Source organism: Electrona antarctica (genome assembly GCF_951216825.1).
Source record: "Electrona antarctica genome assembly, chromosome: 2".
NCBI classification, from domain to species: domain Eukaryota; kingdom Metazoa; phylum Chordata; class Actinopteri; order Myctophiformes; family Myctophidae; genus Electrona; species Electrona antarctica.
In genome coordinates this window covers 9,634,472-9,657,341 of record NC_136807.1, presented here as the reverse complement: position 1 = coordinate 9,657,341, position 22,870 = coordinate 9,634,472, and the positions used below count along the sequence as shown (strand labels likewise).

Here is a 22,870-nt window from a genome sequence, read left to right as displayed (position 1 = left end):
TTTGTTTTAATATTGAGGGTGGTGTGTGTGGAAGTTGAATATTTGACATGTTCTGTTTACGGTTTGTCTTTTTCCCCCCCCTTTTATTCTGGCATCTTCCTCAGATGGTCCTCATTTCTATTTAAAATAAAGTAAAATGACGATTGAAATTTACAAAGACAAATGAAGAGGGGATTGTGCATATCAGCCCATTTCTAAGCAGCTTTTCTGCCCTTTTTGTATAAGACGGTAGTGATGTCAGTGCAGTATTTTAACCTGAATGAACTAAAAGCCCATTTTGAAATCGCTGTGTGTCTATCAGGTAATTCACTCGTCAGTTTGTCGAGGTGGTGTGTTAAACCCCCTCATCATATCTACTGTCAGCTGTGTGCTCGTTTCTTCATTTGTCTTTCACTGATGTACGTATGAACTCAGGTGCAAGTGAAAGAGGCTGAATGAATGAAATGAACTGAGATTGTATTTTTTCCCCCCTCTTCGCTTCTGATAGTGATGACAACAACATGAACACCAGGCAAATTTCCGTATTTAAGGTTGGCACCTACTTTAGAAATATAATGCTCGTAGAGTGTGTGCGGTGAAATGTCACAGAAAAATATGTCCCTGTCCAATGATGATGAGTGCATATTTTGGAATGAAAGGAACCAATGAAAGCCAGGTCTGTCTGTCCGGTAGTATCTTGTCTGCTAGCGGGACATAAGGAACAGTGATGGACTTGTGATTGTTGAGAACGTGGCTGTTTTCTTACTTTATTCTCTGGCACCAACATGGAATGTGTAGAATCAAACTATATGGTGTAGCAATGAAGCTTTTTTTTGAGCGACTTCCTGGGCTGTCTTATTACTGTCCTATAGGTGTTCTTGTTCATACATCTTCACCACCCTCTGATGTCATGGCCAGGGGGGGAGATCTCATTGTAGCCATGTTCAGTGCTGCACATTATTGCAGGAGTTTGTTTTTCCCTGACGGAAAACTGTCTTGTAGTGGTTGAACTCAGCTTGTGCCTCCCGTATTGGTTTCTTGCTGTTTGCTTACTGAACAACATGGTCAGGTCCATTATGTAAGTGAGTGAAGACAAACTACTATCTAAGGGAATTTATGAGTAATACCGTTAACTTTTCTGGAAATGTAGCTGGAAGGCTGGGAAACAAACAGGGTTGAGCTCAGAGAGAGAGAACACAAACTGCCTGTAAATACTGATTTAATAAACAATTTGTAAAAAAAAAAATCACACCCGTGTGAACTGAGTGGTGTAAGGTTTTATATAGCATGATCAGCTGTGGTCTGACGTAATGAAATCACACAAAATATGTTAAGTAAAAAAAGCTATCATTTTTGATAAATGTATGTATCACACCCGGATGTGATTTCACAACTGGCTTTTTTTGCGCAGAGAAAATGACCACGGTTGCTACGGTCATCCAGTTCACCCGGGTGTGATTTAATTACGTCAGAAATTATTTTGAACATAGCAACCATGGTCATTTTTTTCTGCACACAAAAGCCAGTTGTAGGAGTGGTTTACACCACTCAACAAAAGCCAGTTGTAGGAGTGGTTTACACCACTCAAAAACTAAGTATTTCATGTGTTGAACTTAAAAGGCTCATTGCTTATGTTAAATCAAGAAGGTTGCTTCGAATGGGCTCTAGGCACTGTGCAGACCTAAGTAATCCCAGAGTAAATGCAATCCTATGATGTCAGTGTTAAGTATGAGATAGTTGAGTTTGTTTTCTTAACACAAACGGCCTTAAATCATGAAGGCAGCACACAATGAAGAACACTGATCAGTGATCACTGATTCAGGATGTAATTTGCCAAAGCCAAGGCGTAAATAACGCCTGTGGTCTCCGAGGCTAAGGAGTAAAGGAAAAAAAGTTGTTGCAGTTTCATGCTGTAGTAAAACACATTCCCAAAAGAACACAAATACAAGCTATCAATGACTTCAGAATTCAGATTTGAATACATTTTCATTGACTGGATTGAGGGCAACTTGCTGCCTTTTAAATATTTCCTCATGTCCTTTCTCCCTTTATCCACTAGAGGTCTGTCTTGCTCTTAAAATCAGTTTGCTCCCATTAGTCATTAGTGCAAACTTAATAGTTTGTTTCCACCACAACTTCCATGGTGATTAAAAAAAATATTTTCATGCATTTCAAAAGCAGATCAAGGAAGAAAAGGTAAAAGAAGTGTTGACATTACATGACATGACTGGAATGAATGCAGATACATGTTTGTGAGATATTTAAACCAGGTATTCAATGTTTTTCAGACCAAGGTCCCCTTATCTTGGACAGAGATGAAGCAGGGACCCCCACATATTGTATACAGTTGTGTTGCAGATTACACTTTTTCATAGATGGCTTCATTCACTTTGAAACTGACAGCAAAATGTATGTAATATCAGTTCTAGGGCTATACCAACACCACACTTAGTAGTGCAAAAATAAATCATGTCCAAGAATCACACCTTTAGGGTTTTTGTTTCAAGAATGTACAGTATTTTAATATACATATCTAATTGTCATTATCTGGGTGAAATTGTCGTGGAAGTACTCATGATGATAAATTATACATTTAATATGTTTATTTAGGAACATTTTGGAAGCACGGCTACAAACATGTTCACCTTGGATAACATAGCTGGTCCCTCTGTATACTCTAAATTGAAATCAAAATAGGCACACGTGTACAAAATATAAATTTATTAATTAAATTAAAACATACACTTTCAATGCCGTTTGGTTAGCACATTGGTTAGTAACAGCAGTAGGCTACATACGTCTTGCTGTGTTTGGTCAAGTTATGGATGTGGCTCAGTCATCCATGGCACTCTTTGGCTGAAGGAGAGTTAACACAACTGTCCAAAATACACAGTAAAACCCTTAGCGATAATTTACCCATTTGCAACTCTTAAGAGTTTACAAATATAACCAAATGGACCTGTAACTGTCCATTTGGTTAAATTTGTACACGCAAGAGTTAATCCATTGAGACCTGGAACGCATCCATGTCACGTTAGCGTTTAACCACATTAACCATTAACCCATTTTGGGGCGGGAACCCGTTTTGGTGTTTTAAACATTGTTATAATTTAGCTATTGAAAAATAGCAGATCTACAAGCTCATAGCGCGCCACCGAGTGGCGCGCTACGAGCTTGTAGGTCTGCTATTTTTGAAAAATCGTTAAAATGTGCCTCAAATCTTTCCGAAAATTGTCATGATTTAGAAAACTTTTTTTTTAAAATTTCGACGTCAGGCCTGAATGGGTTAAATGTACGCTGAGGATTTGACTGTGCAGCGGGATGCTAGCTCATACTGATGACACTGCACTGTGTGGAGGACAGGGGCTGGTTGAGGGGCGGCCATGACAGGGATTCAGACAGGAGCTGGTCTAGACGCTTGTACTGCTTCTTGGACGGACGTTCCCCGCGGATACAACGAAGACAGTTCAGCATGCCGAAGTCTATCAGCATCTGGGGAGAAGGACAACAAGGTCTGTGTTATGAATGTGGCACGCGTCTCGACTAATCTGGCTTCACTGATAACAGGAAATACACAAGTGCATTGTATATATTATACGATAAAGACCATATCCATCTAGAGATTTGTGATCTGGGCTCAAATTGTATTTTATGTTCAAAGTCTCAAAACGGACCGTACAAAGTTCAGATTTCTCCATAAAATAACGCAAGCAAGCAAAATCTAATATCTATGACAAGATGGAAAAAAGCAAAAACAAGAGTAAAAGACACAAATGCAAAAATAATAAAAGCTAAAGTAAAATGTCATGGCTGGCCATCCGAGTCTTAGGGGGAAGATGTTGCTTCCATGCGTGACCTTTCAATGTGTTTTTAATTTGTCTCCAGTGATGGTACTGTACAAGTATTAATTTGGTCTCCAGTGATGGTACTGTACAAGTATTGTAGGCCTAACTTACTCAAGTATAGTGCTTTAATCCCTATAATACCTTTTCATACTACGAATGGCAAAAATAATCAATCTACAATCTGAAAAGCTTGTGAGCTTGTGGATTGCCTTTTTCCTCGAACCAAAATATATATTTAAAAATATATATATTACACGCTATAATAATAATAATTCATTGCTGTCTGGAAGAAACCACCTAACTTGTTTTTCTTCCCCATGAATCAATGCTATTGAACACCCTCTATCAAACCAGCTAACTCCACCCGTTTAGCCATCTTTCTATTCATACATCTGTGCTATTGAACACCCTTTACGTGTTGGTTTAAAATAAATTGAACCAATGAAAAATATAAAAAAAGCGATTCGTCAAAAACCTCCTAAATCCACTTTTAATTAATACATGCATATATCTTTTTGGGGTCAATATAACGACATGGCCAAAATAGGGACCGCAGAGAAGAGCTAAATCTGGTGCAATGCAAACAGTGGCAACACACCTCCAGCACGAAGCACAAGAGGAAGTTGAGGGCAGCCAGTGCCACCAGCAGCATTTTGTAGGTCATATCAGAGATGTCGTACAGCTTAAGGAACTTCCTCCAGAATTCACCAGGATAAAGTACCAGCCAGGTCATCAGCGCAAAGAGCACCAGTAGTATACACAAGAACAGCACTAGAGAGAGAGAGATGACAGGAGTGTTCACTTTGTAGACACACACTCTTGTGAAACTTTACACATTAGTGATCGGTTTTCTACAACTCAGAAGCAGCCTTTCCATAGAGCGCCGATGTCCTGACGTCACTCGCTCAACCCCTGGTTCTGCCTGGTTCACGGTAATTTCTCTATGGAGAATAACATGGGGTCCTCTTGAAATCGTCTCATATAAGCATTGTGGTACAAAAATAAATAAGCTGTCTCAGCGTTATTGTCAAGGAGGTGCGTCTGTATCGTTTACGACAGTCAGTCACTCATATTTGATAGTCTGTTTCTAGCGAAAATCGAACTAATTCAGTAGCAGTAACATTATAGTTTTCTCTCAGTCAGTTGATTCTTCATATCCATATGAGTGAAACGGCCAGGATGACATGTTTATTTTTCAAACACAGTTCTTATATGAGGCGATCTAAAATCCCCCTATGGGGATTACAATGCAAATAAAAAGTACATGAACCTGTGGACTTGCGCCCTCTACCGATATTGACGTCAGACTTCGGTGCTCTATAACGGATGCCCTCATAAACATGTATTCTTTACATTAAATAAAATAATAAAAACAGATTAGTAAATGGTCTGCATTTATATAGCGCTTTTCTCCAAAGCGCTTTACATTACAATGTGCTTCACATGTAATCTCGGCATCATTGTAAATGAGGGGCTCCCTCAATGATCTCTCAGAGAATTTAAATAAAAGGTTGAATGAACATTCACCCATTCACAAGGCACCAACATGCTCAGCGGGAGCAGTAAGGGGTTCAGTGTCTTGCTCAAGGATACTTCGACACTTCGCTCTTAGTAGACAGTAGACACTAACATCTCTGCTGTCTTGTGTTTAGCTATGGAAAACAATAGTGGTCCTGTAATTGACAGCGATATTCCCCTATGAACAACAGTATAAAAACAGGGTTGTTTAAATGTAAATGGAATGCATAAAAAATAAGCACTTTTCTCCAAAGTGCTTTACAATGTGTTTCACATTCACCCATTTGCAAAGCACCAACCTGCTCATGGGAGCAGTTAGAGGTTCAGTGTCCTGCTTACCATTGTGGTAGAGAGGCTTCTTATAAGGATAGCTTTTGGTAACCACCACAGCCATGATGATGTACTGGTAACCAGAGACAGCAAAAATACTCGTGTCTTCCATGTTGGGTAGGTTGGCTGCACCAGACAATGTTGAATTGAGTGGAACAAACCTAGAGGAATACATGAAATACCTTGAAGTAAACATTTGACAAAACATATTTACAGTTTACCTCAATGTCATTGGTACTTCCATAGTAGTCTGGTTGGTGTGTGGACAGCTTTACATAGGAACTTTGCCAATATTTAACGTGAACCATATCATTTATATTGTGAGGAAGACGTGAAAATCTGACATCTGACAGTATGTGTGCTGTGTGTTGTTTAAGTCAGATTTCCAGCACAGGGAAAGTGAGCTCATTGACATCCACGTTCTATGGCATATTTTCCCATATTCACCTCAATTCACATTAACATAATGAATGGATTCACGTTAAATTAGATTTTAAATATTAGAAAAAATATAGCCAGTCTAAAAGCTCATAGCTCTGGAAATAAGTCATTGACTTATTGTGTCATATCATCGTGTCTTAGGATGATCTCCTGGGGAGGTGCATCTGAAGCCTGTCCTGGAAACGAGTCTCCGGACGTAAAAACAAACGTCTTAAAAAATAAGCTAAAATTGCAGATCACACACATATCGCATCACACTGGCGTTTTTGCTACTTTTGTGCGGTTAAGTATAAAATATGCTCTAAGTGGTCAGACTAATCGATTTGAGTTAATACAAAAAACAAAACCAAAACTAAATACATTTAACATGTTTTTTTTTTTTTTTTTTTTTTTAGAAAAACGTGTTTCTTGATGATTCAGTTAATCGAAAAAGTAATCGATAATATAATCACTATGCAAATAATCGATAGCTGCAGTCGTAATGACTAATGTTTAAAGTGTCTCTGACCAGTCCTGGGAGGTGGTGATGAGCAGAGCTGCCACCTGGCCCAACACAATGAGGATGGTGTGCAGAAACAGGCTCCCCAGGACAGGCAGGGCCAGCAGGCTGGCCGGGGGCCTGCGTGGGTGAAGGTCTTCGCTGGGGCCTCCTCTTCCCATGACGATGGCCAGCAGTGTCACCAGTACCATGTCAACGAACAGGAACTGAAAGTCACCCAGATTGGTCTTAACCTGGATGGGCACAAAAATACAGCCACATGGTCCATTATTGAAAGGTTATACGCCTAGGCAAGTTCACTACTTATATGTCTTATCCCATTTTGACCTGAGATCAGATTCTAAAAATGTCTTCTACATCCTGACAGTTTTCTGAAAAAGCTATGTTTCTATGTCAGTCGTTCTTCGATTTTTCAAAAATAGCAGACCTACAAGCTCGTAGCGTGCCACTCGGTGGCGCGCTATGAGCTTGTAGATCTGCTATTTTTCAATAGCTAAAGCATAACATAATGCTAACACCAAAAGGGGTTCCCACCCAAAATGGGTTATATATGTACTTTATCCTAAGACAACAACTTCTGTACGACAATAATGTTCACATTATTCAAAGCCTGCCTCTATCCACAGAGCCTGCCTGACACAGAGCAAGTCTAGAGAAATTGCACCAGTTTGCGTGAGAACAGATGCATGGAGTTATGATACCTAGTTAATAATACCTGGTTTAAAACGTTACAAAAAATAGCAGAGCTATAAGTTCCTAACACATTGCGATGCGGCATATTGTGTATTCTCACTACTTTGGAAAAATCTTTCAAGTTGTTAATAATAACAATCTTATAATAATAATAATTATTATTATTATAAGTCGCTAATGGCTTAAAGGAGAATTCCATACTAAAAGGCTTTCTTACCTTTCTTTGTAGTTGTTACATCCCCACCAAAGAGGTCCAGGTGTTATTTTGTGCAAAAGCTCCTTATTGGCTATTTCCCCTATACCCAGGGGGCAAACCACCCTTTTTTTAGGAAACCTGCATTTGTCATAACATACAAAGTTGTCCACCAGAAATAATATCTATGACCCCATAGGATCACAACCTATATGGACAACAAGGTCAATTTTGTTGCGAAAGTCCAATATGGCCGCCCCCAATATTAGCCCCTATTAGTTATAATGGGGGGTGAATAGGGCAACATTTTAAACTGAGAGATATTTCCACGAAACTTCTCAGGTTGATCAATGATATGAATACGAACATTTTTTGTATTGCAAGTTTCCATGAAATCCAATATGGCCGCCACAATATGGCCACCACATTATTAGCACCAAAAAAATAGGTTTTGGCTCTAACTTCTGAACCAGATAAGCTAGAAATGCAAACTTGGTGTCTATTTCATGGTTTCTGACCATGAGAGACTCAATGGAATACCTATTTTCATTATTGGGTGTGTCTGGACCCTTATTGTGCATATTTACAAGATGGTGGCTACCCGAAATAGTGCTTTACCATGATTTCTACCTTGATTGTTGACTGTTTTGGCAAACACAAGCAATATTAATCCATTGGCTAAGATTCATGGCACAGAAGGAACATATTTTCTTGAGCTTGCATATTGTCAAAATGGCTGCAAACATGAAAAAGAAAATACTTTACATTTCCTGTCAGATCCTATTACCCAGGGGGGCAAACCACTCCTTTTATGGATACCTGCATTTGCCATAACATCAAAGGTTGTCCGCCAGAAATATCTATGACCCAATAGAATCACAACCTATGTGGACACACCGGTCAATTTCTTTGCTGGAAATCCAATATGGCCACCACAATATTAGCCCCCATTAGCCTATAATGCGGGTGAATAGGGCAACATTTTTAACTGAGGGATATTTCCGCAAAACTTCACAGGTTGATCAATGATATGAATACCATAATTTTTTGTATTGGAAGTTTCCATGATATCCAATATGGCCACCACAATACTAGCACCCAGAAAATAGGTTTGGCTCTAAATTCTGAACTAGATGAGCTAGAAATACTCAGTGACGGGAATGCAGTCCCCTGTCCATCTACAGAGCCAGCCTGGCCTATGTCAATGAACAAGACAATATCATGTAGCTGTATCAAAGGCTGCCATTAAATCTGTTCATGTGCCAGGGACTGGAGACAAGATGCAGCAGGAGCTTCACTCCATTCCTGACTGGGAATGTCTCAAATGCATGCATCATTCTGTGTGCTCTTTATGGGCCCAAAACCACTGGCTCAACTCCAGTCCGCTCCTCTGACAAGTGTCCTGCTCACTGACAAGAGTGACATCCTAGCACACTGGGAAGAGCACTTCAGTGAGGTCTTAAACAGAGAGTCCTCAATTTCCGAAGAGGATATTGCCACGATACCCCAGCTGCCAATCAAAGCTGATCTGGCTGACCCCCCCCCCCCCACCAGTGCAGAGACAGTGAAAGCACTCCAACAAACCACTTCTGGAAAGGCACCAGGAGGTGATGGGTTGCCCGCAGACATCTACAAGAATGGAGGCTTGGCACCTGTACCAGGTCATCTGGAAGAGGGGGAAGTCCCTCAAGACTTCAAGGACGCATCCACAGTGCATGTTTACAAGAGGAAAGGGGGCGGGGCATACTGCGATAACCATCATGGTATAGCCCTCCTGAGTCCTGAACATCACAGGAAAGATCTTAGCAAGAATCATCCTCAACCGGCTAATCAGCCATGCTGAGAATGTTGTCCCTGGATCCCGATGTGGTTTCCACGGAGGCAGAGGTACCTGTAACATGATCTTTTCCATTTGACAGCTGCAAGAAAAGTGCAGAGAGCAGAAGGGTCTCTATATGGTGTTTGTCGACCTCACCAAGGCCTTTCACACAGTCAATCGTGAGGGCCTGTGGCAGATCCCTGGCAAGTTTGGCTGTCCAGGGACATTGATCTCTCTCATCGCGTCCTTTCATGACAGGATTCCAGCCAGAGTCCAAGATAATGGTGATGCATCCCCAGTCAGGAATGGAGTGAAGCTCTTTCTGCATCTTGTCTCCAGTCCCTGGCACATGAACAGCTTTTCTGGCATAGGCCATGCTGGCTCTAGATGGACAGGGGACCATCACTGAGAGACCATCCACACTCAGTGAAGCGATGTCCGGCTTGGCGATGCACGTCCCTGCCAGGGATGATTGTCAACATAAACAGAGGAAATGCCAACAGAAACAGTAGAACAAACCAACATACAGCCAGAGGGATGTCTTTCTGCAAAGAAACACCCCAGAACAATAATACTTAATAGAGGGAAATTATGGCTAAAATATTTATATATCTCTCGTGGTTAGAAACCATGAGTTTGTATTTATAGCTCATCTGGTTCAGAATTTAGAGCCAAACCTATTTTCTGGGTGCTAGTATTGTGGTGGCCATATTGGATATCATGGAAACTTCCAATACAAACCATTTTGGTATTCATATCATTGATCAACCTGTGAAGTTTCGTGGAAATATCCCTCAGTTAAAAATGTTGCCCTATTCACCCGCATTATAGGCTAATGGAGGCTAATATTGTGGTGGCCATATTGGATTTCCAGCAAAGAAATTGACCGGTGTGTCCATATAGGTTGTGATTCTATTGGGTCATAGATATTTCTGGTGGACAACCTTTGATGTTATGGCAAATGCAGGTATCCAAAAAGGGGTGGTTTGCCCCCCTGGGTAATAGGATCTGACAGGAAATGTAATGTCTCTTTTCTTTTTCATGTTTGCAGCCATTTTGACAATATGCAAGCTCAAGAAAATATGTTCCTTCTGTGCCATGAATCTTAGCCAATGGATTAATATTGCTTGTGTTTGCCAAAACAGTCAACAATCATGGTAGAAATCATGGTAAAGCACTATTTCGGGTAGCCACCATCTTGTAAATATGCACAATAAGGGTCCAGACACACCCAATAATAAAAATAGGTATTCCATTGAGTCTCTCATGGTCAGAAACCATGAAATAGACACCAAGTTTGGTTCAGAAGTTAGAGCCAAAACCTATTTTCTTGGTGCTAATATTGTGGCGGCCATATTGTGGCGGCCATATTGGATTTCATGGAAACTTGCAATACAAAAAATGTTCGTATTCATATCATTGATCAACCTGAGAAGTTTCGTGGAAATATCTCTCAGTTGAAAATGTTGCCCTATTCACCCCCCATTATAACTAATAGGGGCTAATATTGGGGGCGGCCATATTGGACTTTCGCAACAAAATTGACCGAGTTGTCCATATAGGTTGTGATCCTATGGGGTCATAGATATTATTTCTGGTGGACAACTTTGTATGTTATGACAAATGCAGGTCAACCCCCTTTGCCCCCTGGGTACTACCATAAGCCCTAAATGAATTGCATTGAATGGGGCTATGGGGTGTTGTGCTAATTCGCTTATTTTCATCGCATTGTTTATATCCTCTCTTCATAATGTAAATAATATCCCAAGCAGCACACTTTACTACTTATTTCGATGGAAATAAGCGAATTAGCACAACACCCCATAGCCCCATTCAATTCCCATCCAATTCAATGCAATTCATTGAGGGCTTATGGTAGGGGAAATAGCCAGTTTTTGCACAAAAAAACACCTGGACCTCTTTGGTGGGGACATAACGACTACAAAGAAAGGTAAGAAAGGCAAAAAAGCATTCTAGCATGGAATTCTCCTTTAAGCAGCAGACTGCATCTGTGGGAAGTGACTACTTAAGTGTTAGTGGAAAACGACAAGGGGAAGTGCAATGCAGAGTCTTTACTGGTGAGGTGAGGAAGGGCAGGTAGACAGTCAGGAGACTGCTTTCACTTCTTCTAAATGAATGTTTGTTTTTCATGTTTCAAATGGTTGTTTACATTGTATTGTTGTATTTTGTTCTTTGCTTCTTTTGAACCTGTACAGCACTTTGGTTGACCTGGTCATGTAAAATGTAAAATAAATACAGTTGAGTTGAGTTGAGTTGAGAGGGAACATGACTGTGTGACGAGGAGGAGGATGCTACTCACTGTGTAGCAGATGAGGACGGAGCAGAACTGAATGAGACTGTACAAGGCCATGTATCTGAAGAGACTGAAGGAAGTGACCAGGGAACATCTTCCCTCCCTGCACACAGGAATAAACATGGGACATGATTCATTTCTGACACACTGCCAAGCAGGCCAGGGCGATATGAACATATTTTGACCAAATGCCTTGATATCGATATTGTGACAATGATATCATATTGTGATTATATATATATATAAAATATTGTCCACGCCATCTCTCCACACCTACAGTAATAGAAAGATGTAGAATTCTGTACCATTATTAAGTTCAGCACCGGACAGTGGTCCGCGACGATGCTGCCATTTGTGAACGCACAACCAAAATGTAGTTGTAAATCGTGTTTCCACCGACACTGTCTCTGAATTTATACTGAGGACATGAATACTTGACTTGTATCGTTTGTTTGTATTGTTTGCGTTTACCTAATGAGCAGTGGTACACAGCTGATGTTGTTAGACTTGGAGGTGAAAGATGACGCCACCGAAGCCTCGGCTTCCGACAACGATATCCCCACGTCTGCCGCTCGGAGGGCGCCACAGTCATTGGCTCCGTCTCCACACATGCCCACGTTGTAGCTGCAACGAGACAAGCAGTTAAAACACAGTTGCTGACTCTGGAGCAATACGACTTCAAATACATATCACCAGTATTTCCAATTATGATTAATGAACAAAAGGGTTTTTGTTTTATGGTGAATATAGCAGATCTAGTCATTCACAACGCTGCCCTGCGACGTGTTGTGAGCTTGTAGATTAGCTATTTGCACTATTTTTTGTACGCCACCATTGTGCGGCGATTTAGTCGATTGTTCAATTAGAATGTATTTGTTAGGCCAGAGCCTATATGTGGCATGCGACCGCCGCCTGGACCACTAGAATTATTTTTGTGTCGATTCAAACACAGTTGGCCCTGTTCTATCTGAAGACATTTTCTTTAAGGCAATTTTAAACGTGCTCTGTGAAACACTCCATTTCAGATTTGTGGGCATCTTATAGAGGGTATGCGCGTGACATACATCCAAACAGAAAAGTCATTTTTGATTGCATTAAATTACTTTAATCAACATTAAATTCACTTTGTCACTCACTTTGCCACTCGATTTGCCACTCGATCTGCCATTCACTTTATGCATGCGCATACCCTCTATTCCATTGTACAGCTGCAGTGTAGAGCAATATGATTTTGTCCATTATTATTAGTGAACAAAAAGGTAATAAGTCTGTTACCTCTTGTAAACTAGCTGTGCGTATCTTAGTAGTAAACAGGATCGAGATGTTTGCATGAATGGAATTTTAACACAACCCTTTTGAGACTTTAGTAGTTTATTCTGGAGTCATTGTAATAATCTGTTTTACCAAGAGGGGGCAGCGTAATCATAATTACATTACAATTATTACTAGTGCCCCAGTTATTGTGTGAAGAACTGATCTGTCCAGAAAGTTCGCTTTTCTTGCTAAAATCACAAAGTATGTTGGCAAGACTTTTAAAGCTATATTTTAAAGCCTTTTGTTTCTTTTCTCTTCACACTGGCAGCACATGGATATACGGTATATAGCGGAAACCAATCAAATGTTCTTTTATACTACTGTTGCAACTCTCTACATAAAGCTGATGCATTTATTATACTAGATCAGCGGTTCCCAAACTTTTTCATGTCAAGGACCCCCAAATTGACAGTGATGAGCCTGCGGACCCCCACTTGAAAAAAAGATATGCCAGGGACCCCCATAAGAGAAGATTGTGACGGCTCTAGCAGTGATTTTCAACCTGTTTAATTTCAAGGACCCCCAGTTTGACATGCATTAGTCTACAGAATAACAGAACCCCATTTAATTTAATTTCTATCTTTGGGACCCCCAATTTATATTGTAAAACCACTGTTAATTTAACTCTGAGAGTGTACCAATGTACCATTTGTACACTCTCTGAGTTACAGACCCATAAGGGTCCATTTGGTTCCCATCTCTAATTGAGCTAGGTACCCCCTGGAACTCCCTCAAGTACCCCCAGGGGTCCCCGGACCCCACTTTGGGAACCCATGTACTAGATCTCAGGTTTCAGCTCCTGGGTGGAGCCGCCAGGCTATGCTCTTCTAGTCTGCTGTGCAGCCGATTCCATTTCAGGCTCTCTCTTTTGTCCCTTTAGGTTCAATCAAACTTAACAAACCGAATACACGACAGTCAAAGTCGTTCATTTATTTTGCTACATAGTTACTGCATCGATTTGAACCCATTTAGGCCTTATAGCTTTTAATCACTGTACCATTATTTTAAAACTTTAGCTGTTGAAAAATAGCAGATCTACAAGCTCATAGCACGGCACCGTGTGCCACGCTACGAGCTTGTAGATCTGCTATTTTTTGAAAAAATGTGTGCAAATCTTTGAATATATATGTTCTTTCCCAGAAAAAAGTTTTTAACTCAAATATTTGCTTCTGTGCCCCCAGAAGCAGATGGGTGTCAACAGATGGGTGTCGGCGGCCAATTACATATAATTTCGGGGGTCCTTGACATGCAATAGTTTGAGCACCACTGATATAGAAACAGGTTTTTCAGAAAACTGTCAAGATTTAGAAGACATTTGTAGAATTAGTTCTCAGGTCTAAATGTGTTAAATCATTGAATCGTTGAACCATGTATCGTAACGTCAACCATGTATGGTGATGTGTATCCTAGTTGAAATGTATCGTTACAGCCCTACTGTTTATGTCATCGTACGGCGGTGTTACACCACACTTGAAAATAGTAAATCTACAAGCTTGTTAAGACATGTTACCCAATACCCACAACAAGGCCATTCCGCTGGTCTGAAGAACGAGGCAGTATGCTAAACGTACTCAGCAAAATAAGTACTGTTGTTCATGCCTATCAACATCATTATAACCTTTACTTAAACCCAGAGTACAATTGGCCCTCATTTTCAATGCAGCCTCTAAAGCTTCATTTATACCTTCTTGCATAGCCGTGGCGCTCTGCAAATGTTTTGTTGTAGTCATTTTCATGGAGTGACACGGTCATCCAACAGAGCATACGTTGGCTATAATGTTCATCTACTTCATTTTCGTTAATACCCACTTGAGTTTCTGCAGCTCGTTCACCAGTTGGGTCTTCTGTTCAGGGGCCATGCGTGCAAACACAGAAGTGCGCATCAACACCTGCAATGACATATACCTATTAATGATTTATTTAGGGGGCGACTAAATAACGGGCCTTGATGTGAAAAGGGTTGAAAACCACCGGCACATAAGTGTGTATAAATCACCCCTTTACCTTTGGTAGATACTCAGGAAAATGGTCACAGAGGGCAGCGAAGGACTTTCCATTGATAGCCAAGTGATAGCTGATACCACTCTGGTACAGGCCCTGTGGAGAGACCGTAACAAAGAATAGCACCGTCTTATTAGAATCCAGTGGTTGTGAGTGTGACCTAGTATGCAAAGACACACAACATGAATCCAGTGGTTGTGAGTGTGACCTAGTATGCAAAGACACACAACATGAATCCAGTGGTTGTGAGTGTGACCTAGTATGCAAAGACACACAACATGAATTCAGTGGTTGTGAGTGTGACGGTGTGACCTAGTATGCAAAGACACACAACATGAATCCAGTGGTTGTGAGTGTGACCTAGTATGCAAAGACACACAACATGAATCCAGTGGTTGTGAGTGTGACCTAGTATGCAAAGACACACAACATGAATCCAGTGGTTGTGAGTGTGACCTAGTATGCAAAGACACACAACATGAATCCAGTGGTTGTGAGTGTGACCTAGTATGCAAAGACACACAACATGAATCCAGTGGTTGTGAGTGTGACCTAGTATGCAAAGACACACAACATGAATGCTGTAGTCCGGCAGCCGAGGTGGACGGGTGGGAAATTTGGAATACTGGCCTAAAATATTGTCTATATACATACATTCATGAATCCACTTGCTGACCGGCTGTCACTATTGGGCAATTTCACATACATTCATGAATCCACTTGCTGACCGGCTGTCACTATTGGGCAATTTCTTTTATAGGAGTTTCTTGTGACCCTACCATTAACATCCTATGGTAGGCAAAAATGTAAAGAAAATGTCAAACTTTCCTTATGCTTTAAGTTTTCATGATTCTGAATCCATTAGTTTTGCACAAAATACACTCCTTGGGCTAAAAACTATTATACTAAAAAACTAAAAACTAATGTGATGAGGTCAGCACATTTTGGGCACATTTGGGCTAGTTTGACATGTCACATGCTACTTGAAGCAAAAGGAAAATTTGACATTTGTACCTGCCATAGGAGGTTAATGGTAGGGTCACAAGAAACCCATATAAAAAAATTGCCCAATAGTGACAGCCGGTCAGCAAGTGGATTCATGACTGTGTATATAGACAATATTTTAGGCCAATAAAAAAAGATCATATACCAAATTTCCCACTTTAAACAAAAGAAGCCTGTCGGCTGCCAGACTACTGTGATTGTGTGATATTACAGGTTGTGATGTCAGCCTAATGCTTAAAAGTGTTGACCAGATTGTCCTTTTCATCCTCAATAGTATTGTCATGACTTCTCCTTCCAATCGGTAACCCAGCCATTACAACATGTTTGCAGTGGCACATTGTGTGCAGTGGCACATTGTGAATTTGTGGACATGCACTTCCCGTCTGTCCAGTTTTTCTGAATGTCTCCGACACTAGATTGTCTTTGTCTGGTGAATGAACTGAACAATGGAAATTTGACAGTAGGTGTGTTGTGTTTCCTTCAAGCCTTTTCTAAAACAGGAAGCGAACTTTCAGAAATTCGAAAAAAGTAAAGCACATTTTTCTCCATTTCCATCCACTATCCACTAAATAAAATGCGATTCTTGGGAGATATGAAATAAGTTCATGAAATAAGCAGTAGGTGGCACTATTTTGCTTTATGACTTAATGGAAATGTGTTGTGCAACTCAAAACATTTCTTGCTCAGAGCATTTTAGAGAGCGTATACACAGACAGACCTGAGTGAGGACTTCTATGGATCCTGGGGGAGCCATCGTCCCTCTCTCTCCCAGGTGAAATTTCAGGGTGGGCATGGACTGGGCCGTGTAAGTGTTAGCCTGGACAAATATCACTTTGTCATCAGAGCCCATCATCCCACAACTTCGAGCAACATTGACGGCGGTTAAAATGTTGTCACCTAGGTGTTGAGGGAGAGAAATACAGAAAACCTTCAGTGCTGAATGTGGCAGAGCGTAATCTCTCTAACTGCCTTTTACAAAGATATAAAGTGATATATACACGTATTTGAGGTTTATTTTCTTTTTATAATGGTTTTAACTGCATGAACTCCTAGGGCAGTATTATGCGTGTCTTAAGTACCAGGTCTTAATACTTAACTTAAGACCTGGAGGCGTGGTCAATGCCATTTGGCTATTCTGAGTGGCCAAACAGCATTGACCACACCTCCAGGTCTTAAGTTAAGTAATAAGACCTGGTACTTAAAACAAGCATAATACTGCCCCTAGTGTCCCTATTGTGGGCATGTCATATTAGGCAAACATTCTGCAAAATAAGGCAAACATTTGGTGAAAATATGCAAAGCTCACAGCGCCCCAGGCTGGTTAAAAGATCAAACATAACAAAGTGAACATAGCGCAAATTGCTCACCGGTGACCATGACACTGCGAATGTGTGCCAGTCTCAGGGTTTTGATGACGTCTGGGCTCTCTGGCTTCACTGGGTTCTTCATCAACAGCAAACCCAGGAAGTGCATGTCTCTCTCTACTGCCTCCCTATGGATAGACATTCAGCCAATACTCAAGATTAATCAAAGGAGTATCTTTTGTTTTGTAAGGAACCTCATTCACTTAAAAGTTAAAACAGGCTTTGCTCTCACTCGGACTCTAGAACTAGAATTTCAAAGACAGTGAAGGATTCTGTAGCACATAGAAACCAACAACACAGATGTTGATCTAACCGTTCAATGGTCCTCAGGTCAGGCTGCCCATCCAGTGGTTTGTAGCCGAGTGCAAGAACCCTGAAGCCATCGCCTGCAGACGTACGCAGTACACTTGAGAACTGTGCAGGCACTATAAGACAAGAACAAGCAAACATTACTGTATGTGAAAACTTGGTGTTGGCCTACAAAACACAATCTTCAATGTACTGAGTCAATTTCAATAGAGCGTATGCACATGCATAAAGTGAGTGGCAAATCGAGTGGCAAAGTGAGTTCAACGTTGTTTAATGCAATCATATAGGACTTTCCTGTTTGGATGTATGGGCTGTCAAGGCCAGAAAGTAGCTTTTTGGACACTCCTATGAGCTTGACTTGTAGAGCAGGTGTTCTCAACGTTTTGGGACCCTTATGGATCTGTAACTCAGAGAGTGTACACTCTCAGAGTTAAATTAACTTTGATTTTACAATATGTATTGGGGTCCCAGAGATAGAAATGCCATTAAATAGGGGACCGTAGCCTATAATTCAGGTCAAACCGGGGGCCCTAGAGCCGTAAAAATGTTCTCTTATGGGGGTCCTTGGCATGTATTTTCAAATGGGGGTCCGCGGGCTAATGAGTATCAATTTGGGGGTCCTTGACATGAAACAGTTTGGGAACCACTGGATTAGGCCATAGTCTAGGAGGCAATAACATAGCGCTCAGACTATGCTAATGCTAAGAGTTTCTAACCGGTTTCTTCAAGGCAGAGGCTAGCCACCATCTCTGGAGCGCCTTTGATGAAGGCGCGGGCTGGATGTCCCCCAGGAGCCACTGTCACCACACTCATCCTCTGGAGGGACGAAGCAAACGGGAAGCGCCGAATGATGGCCACACCTTCGCTTATAGACTGATGGAGGAAGAACAATGCCGTTTATTGCTCGTATAGCAATGTCAAGCTCTACAGAACAATATACTGTATATCGTTGGTTTCACATCACATCATGACGTGTTGGTGAGCTTGTAGAGTAGCTGAGTAGGGCATTCATTTACAAAGAAAACAAACAAACATAAAAGTTAAAATCCCACTCACGTCGTCTGCAGGTTGGAACTCCTGTGCAGGAGGTTTCATAACCGCTAGAACTCTGTGACCTCCGAACTCTGAGTCTAGTGCCGTTTGATCTCCCTCTGGTTCCGTCAGTTCCTACAGGACACACGAGTAAACGGTTCTGTCAGTTCCTACAGGACACACGAGTAAACGGTTCTGTCAGTTCCTACAGGACACACGAGTAAACGGTTCTGTCAGTTCCTACAGGACACACGAGTAGACGGTTCTGTCAGTTCCTACAGGACACACGAGGTAAACGGTTCTGTCACTTCCTACAGGACACATGAGTAAACGGTTCTGTCAGTTCCTACAGGACACACGAGTAAACGGTTCTGTCAGTTCCTACAGGACACACGAGTAAACGGTTCTGTCAGTTCCTACAGGACACACGAGTAAACGGTTCTGTCAGTTCCTACAGGACACACGAGTAAACGGTTCTGTCAGTTCCTACAGGACACACGAGTAAACGGTTCTGTCAGTTCCTACAGGACACACGAGTAGACGGTTCTGTCAGTTCCTACAGGACACACGAGTAAACGGTTCTGTCAGTTCCTACAGGGCACACGAGGAAACGGTTCTGTCAGTTCCTACAGGACACACGAGTAAACGGTTCTGTCAGTTCCTACAGGACACACGAGGAAACGGTTCTGTCAGTTCCTACAGGACACACGAGTAAACGGTTCTGTCAGTTCCTACAGGACACACGAGTAAACGGTTCTGTCAGTTCCTACAGGACACACGAGTAAACGGTTCTGTCAGTTCCTACAGGGCACACGAGTAAATGGAGGATAATCACAACCACAATGTCTATTAACCAAGCGCTACTTTATACTTTTATATGCAGCAGCGCAAAACCGCAAATAGCAGATATACAAGCTCACAACAGACATGTTGTGTGACAACCTGTTGAGCTTGCTACTAGAGGCTTCGGGTTTTGCGATTCAAATTTGGTGCTGATCAGGATCCTGCGTTCGTGATATTTGGCGTCTCCTCCCACAAATTTTGCAAGCCAATTACATTGTCACGTCACTCAATTGTATTTCACTTTGAGGAGATTGATCCGCTGAAAATCGTGTTTTTGCGTCAGTTACATTTTGCCGTTTGGGGTTGCCCAAGTAGCACTATAGTGTGTTGCCATTTTGTTTAACCACACTAATAACTATTCTTCCCAAGCATGTTATAGTACAGTACATTTTCAGTGCTCGTGCAGAGGAGCCGGGTTCGAATCCCAGGTAGGTCATAAAAGTTACAGCTAGCACTTTTCTTTTTATTTATGTGCAAAATAGGGACGCATGGATGAATCAAAGTCTGTTGAAGCTTCTTACCCAGCCAGTGGATTCAATCATCTTTAGTTCCAGTGGGTCTCCCAGGGCCTGGCCCGCCAGCAGGGCCACAGTGTGACTACAGGCCATGGCAGTGATCATGGGCCCCGGGGCCAGGAGTCTGGGGTCTGCCACTAGCTCTGAGAAGCCAGTCTGCCCTGCCTCCTTTACCCCCCACATGTCCAGACCCTCCTCTGTCAGAGTTCCTGTCTGGGGAAACGGGAGCACAAAGAGGCAGTGCTGGATGTCTGTTCTGAAACGACTGGTTGGCAGAACAGACCAAAAATACACCAATACATATTTCCAATGCAGATTCCAAAAATGTTAGCACTGCAACTGCTACCAGTATGAGATATCAGCAGAGAAGAGTTTCCTTTTCTTCAACCTGACCCCAGCCCGATGGGCCGAGTCAACCTGACCCCAGCCCGATGGGCCGAGTCAACCTGACCCCAGCCCGATGGGCCGAGTCAACCTGACCCCAGCCCGATGGGCCGAGTCAACCTGACCCCAGCCCGATGGGCCGAGTCGCTTGACAGATTAGGACTGGATTTCAGATTGTTTTCATGCCACTCGAGGGCCTCGATTAGGAATCACAACTTAAATGTAAATGGGCTTAAATAAAGACTACCAAGTTAACAACATCTATAAAAAACCTTAGAGAACACACACACACACACACACACACACACACACACACACACACACACACACACACACACACACACACACACACACACACACACACACACACACACACACACACACACACACACACACACACACACACACACACACACACACACACACACACACACACAGTTAATCACTTGAACTGATGATACGTAATATGTTTGTCCGTACAAATTAAAACAACTGCATTTGTTCAAGCACATTGTTTATGTGGTGTAAAATGCCATATCTCCGTTACAGTGCGTCAACTAGACTTTGGTTCCCAAAGTGGGGACCTTGAGGGAGTTCCAGGGGGTCCCCAGCTAAATGATAGGTTGGAACCAAATGGACCCTTATGGGTCTGTAACTGAGTGTACAAATGGAACCAAATGGACCCTTATGGGTCTGTAACTCTGAGTGTACAAATGGAACCAAATGGACCCCATTTGCAGGCGTATGCATAGGCTGAACTTATGTAACTTAGATAGCCTTTTATGTAGACAATAGACATAGCACTTTATAGTGTATACGCATAGTTTCATTATATAGATATTCCACTGTTCTCAGCTTACGTATGACTCATGACTATTTTTGTGTAATTGATGTATCACCATGTTTTTGTTCTTGCTTACTGTAAATCGCTCTAGATTAATAGCGTCTGCCAATATGCCTAAATTGTATGAGCTCACCTTGTCAAAGCAGAAGATGGAGACTTTGCCAGAGATGTTGATGCGTGGAGGGCTGATGCAGAAGACACCCTGCTTCTTCAGCCGTCTCTGGGCGTAGATGGTGCCCGTGGTGAGGGCAGCCGGCAGGGCGGGCGGCACCACGATGGTTACGATGTCCAGGGCCCGGATCCACAGCTCCTTGGTAGACACCTGGGGAGGACAAGACAGGTCACCGTGCATCAACGTTTTAGCTGTATAGAGCAAAACCACTTCAAATTAGTGATGCATCGGCCACATGCACCGATGTATCGGCCACATGCATCGGCCACATGCATCGATGTATCGGCCACATGCATCGATGTATCGGCCACATGCATCGATGTATCGGCCACATGCATCGGCCACATTGCATCGATGTATCGGCCACATAATCGGCATCGGCCGATATTGCTGTTTATCGGTATCGGCAAATAAAACTGACATTAACCGATGGCAGTAGCCGATGTTGATAAGCATACATTTTGCATTGGCTATGTTGGTGTGTTGTTGATCTGTAGTCTACCAAGCTGTAGATTCTGAACATTTATTTATGGTATTAAATATGCATTTGTTTCTCTGGTACAAAAGGGGGAAATAAAAACTAAATCGGTATCAGTATCGTCTATGGGCTAAATTGTTATTTTAGGTATCGGTATTGGTATCGGCCAAGAATTTCCATACTGATGCATCCCTACTTAAAATGGATCATCAAAACACATAATTCGAAGAAATAGGATACTCACATTGGATCTGCTGAGGACCAAAAGGCTGTAAATTGTGCCAAGGAGAGCTTAAAAAAGGGGGGAAAAAACAGGGACGTTACCACTGCGCCACCCGAAATACATTTCTAAATGATATTTTGTGACAAAGCATTGGTTTTATTCTAAGTAGCCGTGTACTAAGCAGGATAACGTACAGCGAGCAGCATCTGTTCTGCGTCTCTCTGTGTACTAAGCAGGATAACATACAGCGAGCAGCATCTGTTCTGCGTCTCTCTGCCGGGTTAATTTACCTCGCTGGACATCATCTCTCATACAGTGATGGAAAAAGTACTCAAATGTTTTACTTAAAGTATCAATACTGCAATGTAGAAGTACTCGGTTACAAGTAAAAGTCCTGAATACAAAAAGTACAAAATGTACTTAAAGTAACAAAAGTTACTCATTGTGCAGAATTTCAAGTTTTTAAATGTATAAAATTCTTAAAGAAATGGCAGATCTACAAGCTCACAATGCGTCGCGATGGTAACTAAAGTTGTCAAATAATTGTAGTGGAGGAAAAGTACAATATTTGCCACTGAAATGTAGAGTAGATGTGGAGTGTGGAGTAGAAATAAAAGTACTGACAATGTGACACAATCAAGTAAAGTACAAATACCTCAAAATTGTACTTAAGTACTGTAAATGTACTTAGTTACTTTTCACCACTGCTCCTGTACCATCTTCATTGACACATCAGAAGGAAAAGAGCCCGCGCT

The 22,870-nt window shown here is 41.8% G+C and overlaps 1 protein-coding gene across 4 annotated transcripts in view; it reads right to left on the bottom strand.

Moving 5' to 3' along the window:
* Positions 1–2,685: 2,685 nt before the first annotated feature.
* Positions 2,686–22,870, bottom strand: part of atp13a2 (ATPase cation transporting 13A2) — a 35,807-nt gene continuing 15,622 nt past the window's right edge. For 3 of the 4 annotated variants that reach the window (XM_079523930.1, XM_079523933.1, XM_079523932.1), the window contains exons 14-29: positions 22,137–22,183; positions 21,376–21,564; positions 20,021–20,227; positions 18,681–18,791; positions 18,341–18,497; positions 17,629–17,740; positions 17,319–17,443; positions 16,670–16,848; positions 14,950–15,042; positions 14,755–14,834; positions 12,103–12,255; positions 11,638–11,734; positions 6,622–6,845; positions 5,682–5,833; positions 4,423–4,595; positions 2,686–3,471 (exon numbers count right to left, since the gene is read on the bottom strand). In XM_079523930.1, coding sequence (XP_079380056.1) covers positions 3,304–3,471; positions 4,423–4,595; positions 5,682–5,833; positions 6,622–6,845; positions 11,638–11,734; positions 12,103–12,255; positions 14,755–14,834; positions 14,950–15,042; positions 16,670–16,848; positions 17,319–17,443; positions 17,629–17,740; positions 18,341–18,497; positions 18,681–18,791; positions 20,021–20,227; positions 21,376–21,564; positions 22,137–22,183 — 2,267 coding nt within the window. In that variant the 3' untranslated portion in view covers positions 2,686–3,303. The remainder of the gene's footprint in view (positions 3,472–4,422; positions 4,596–5,681; positions 5,834–6,621; positions 6,846–11,637; positions 11,735–12,102; positions 12,256–14,754; positions 14,835–14,949; positions 15,043–16,669; positions 16,849–17,318; positions 17,444–17,628; positions 17,741–18,340; positions 18,498–18,680; positions 18,792–20,020; positions 20,228–21,375; positions 21,565–22,136; positions 22,184–22,870) is intronic. The other variant, XM_079523931.1, reaches the window with a different exon arrangement.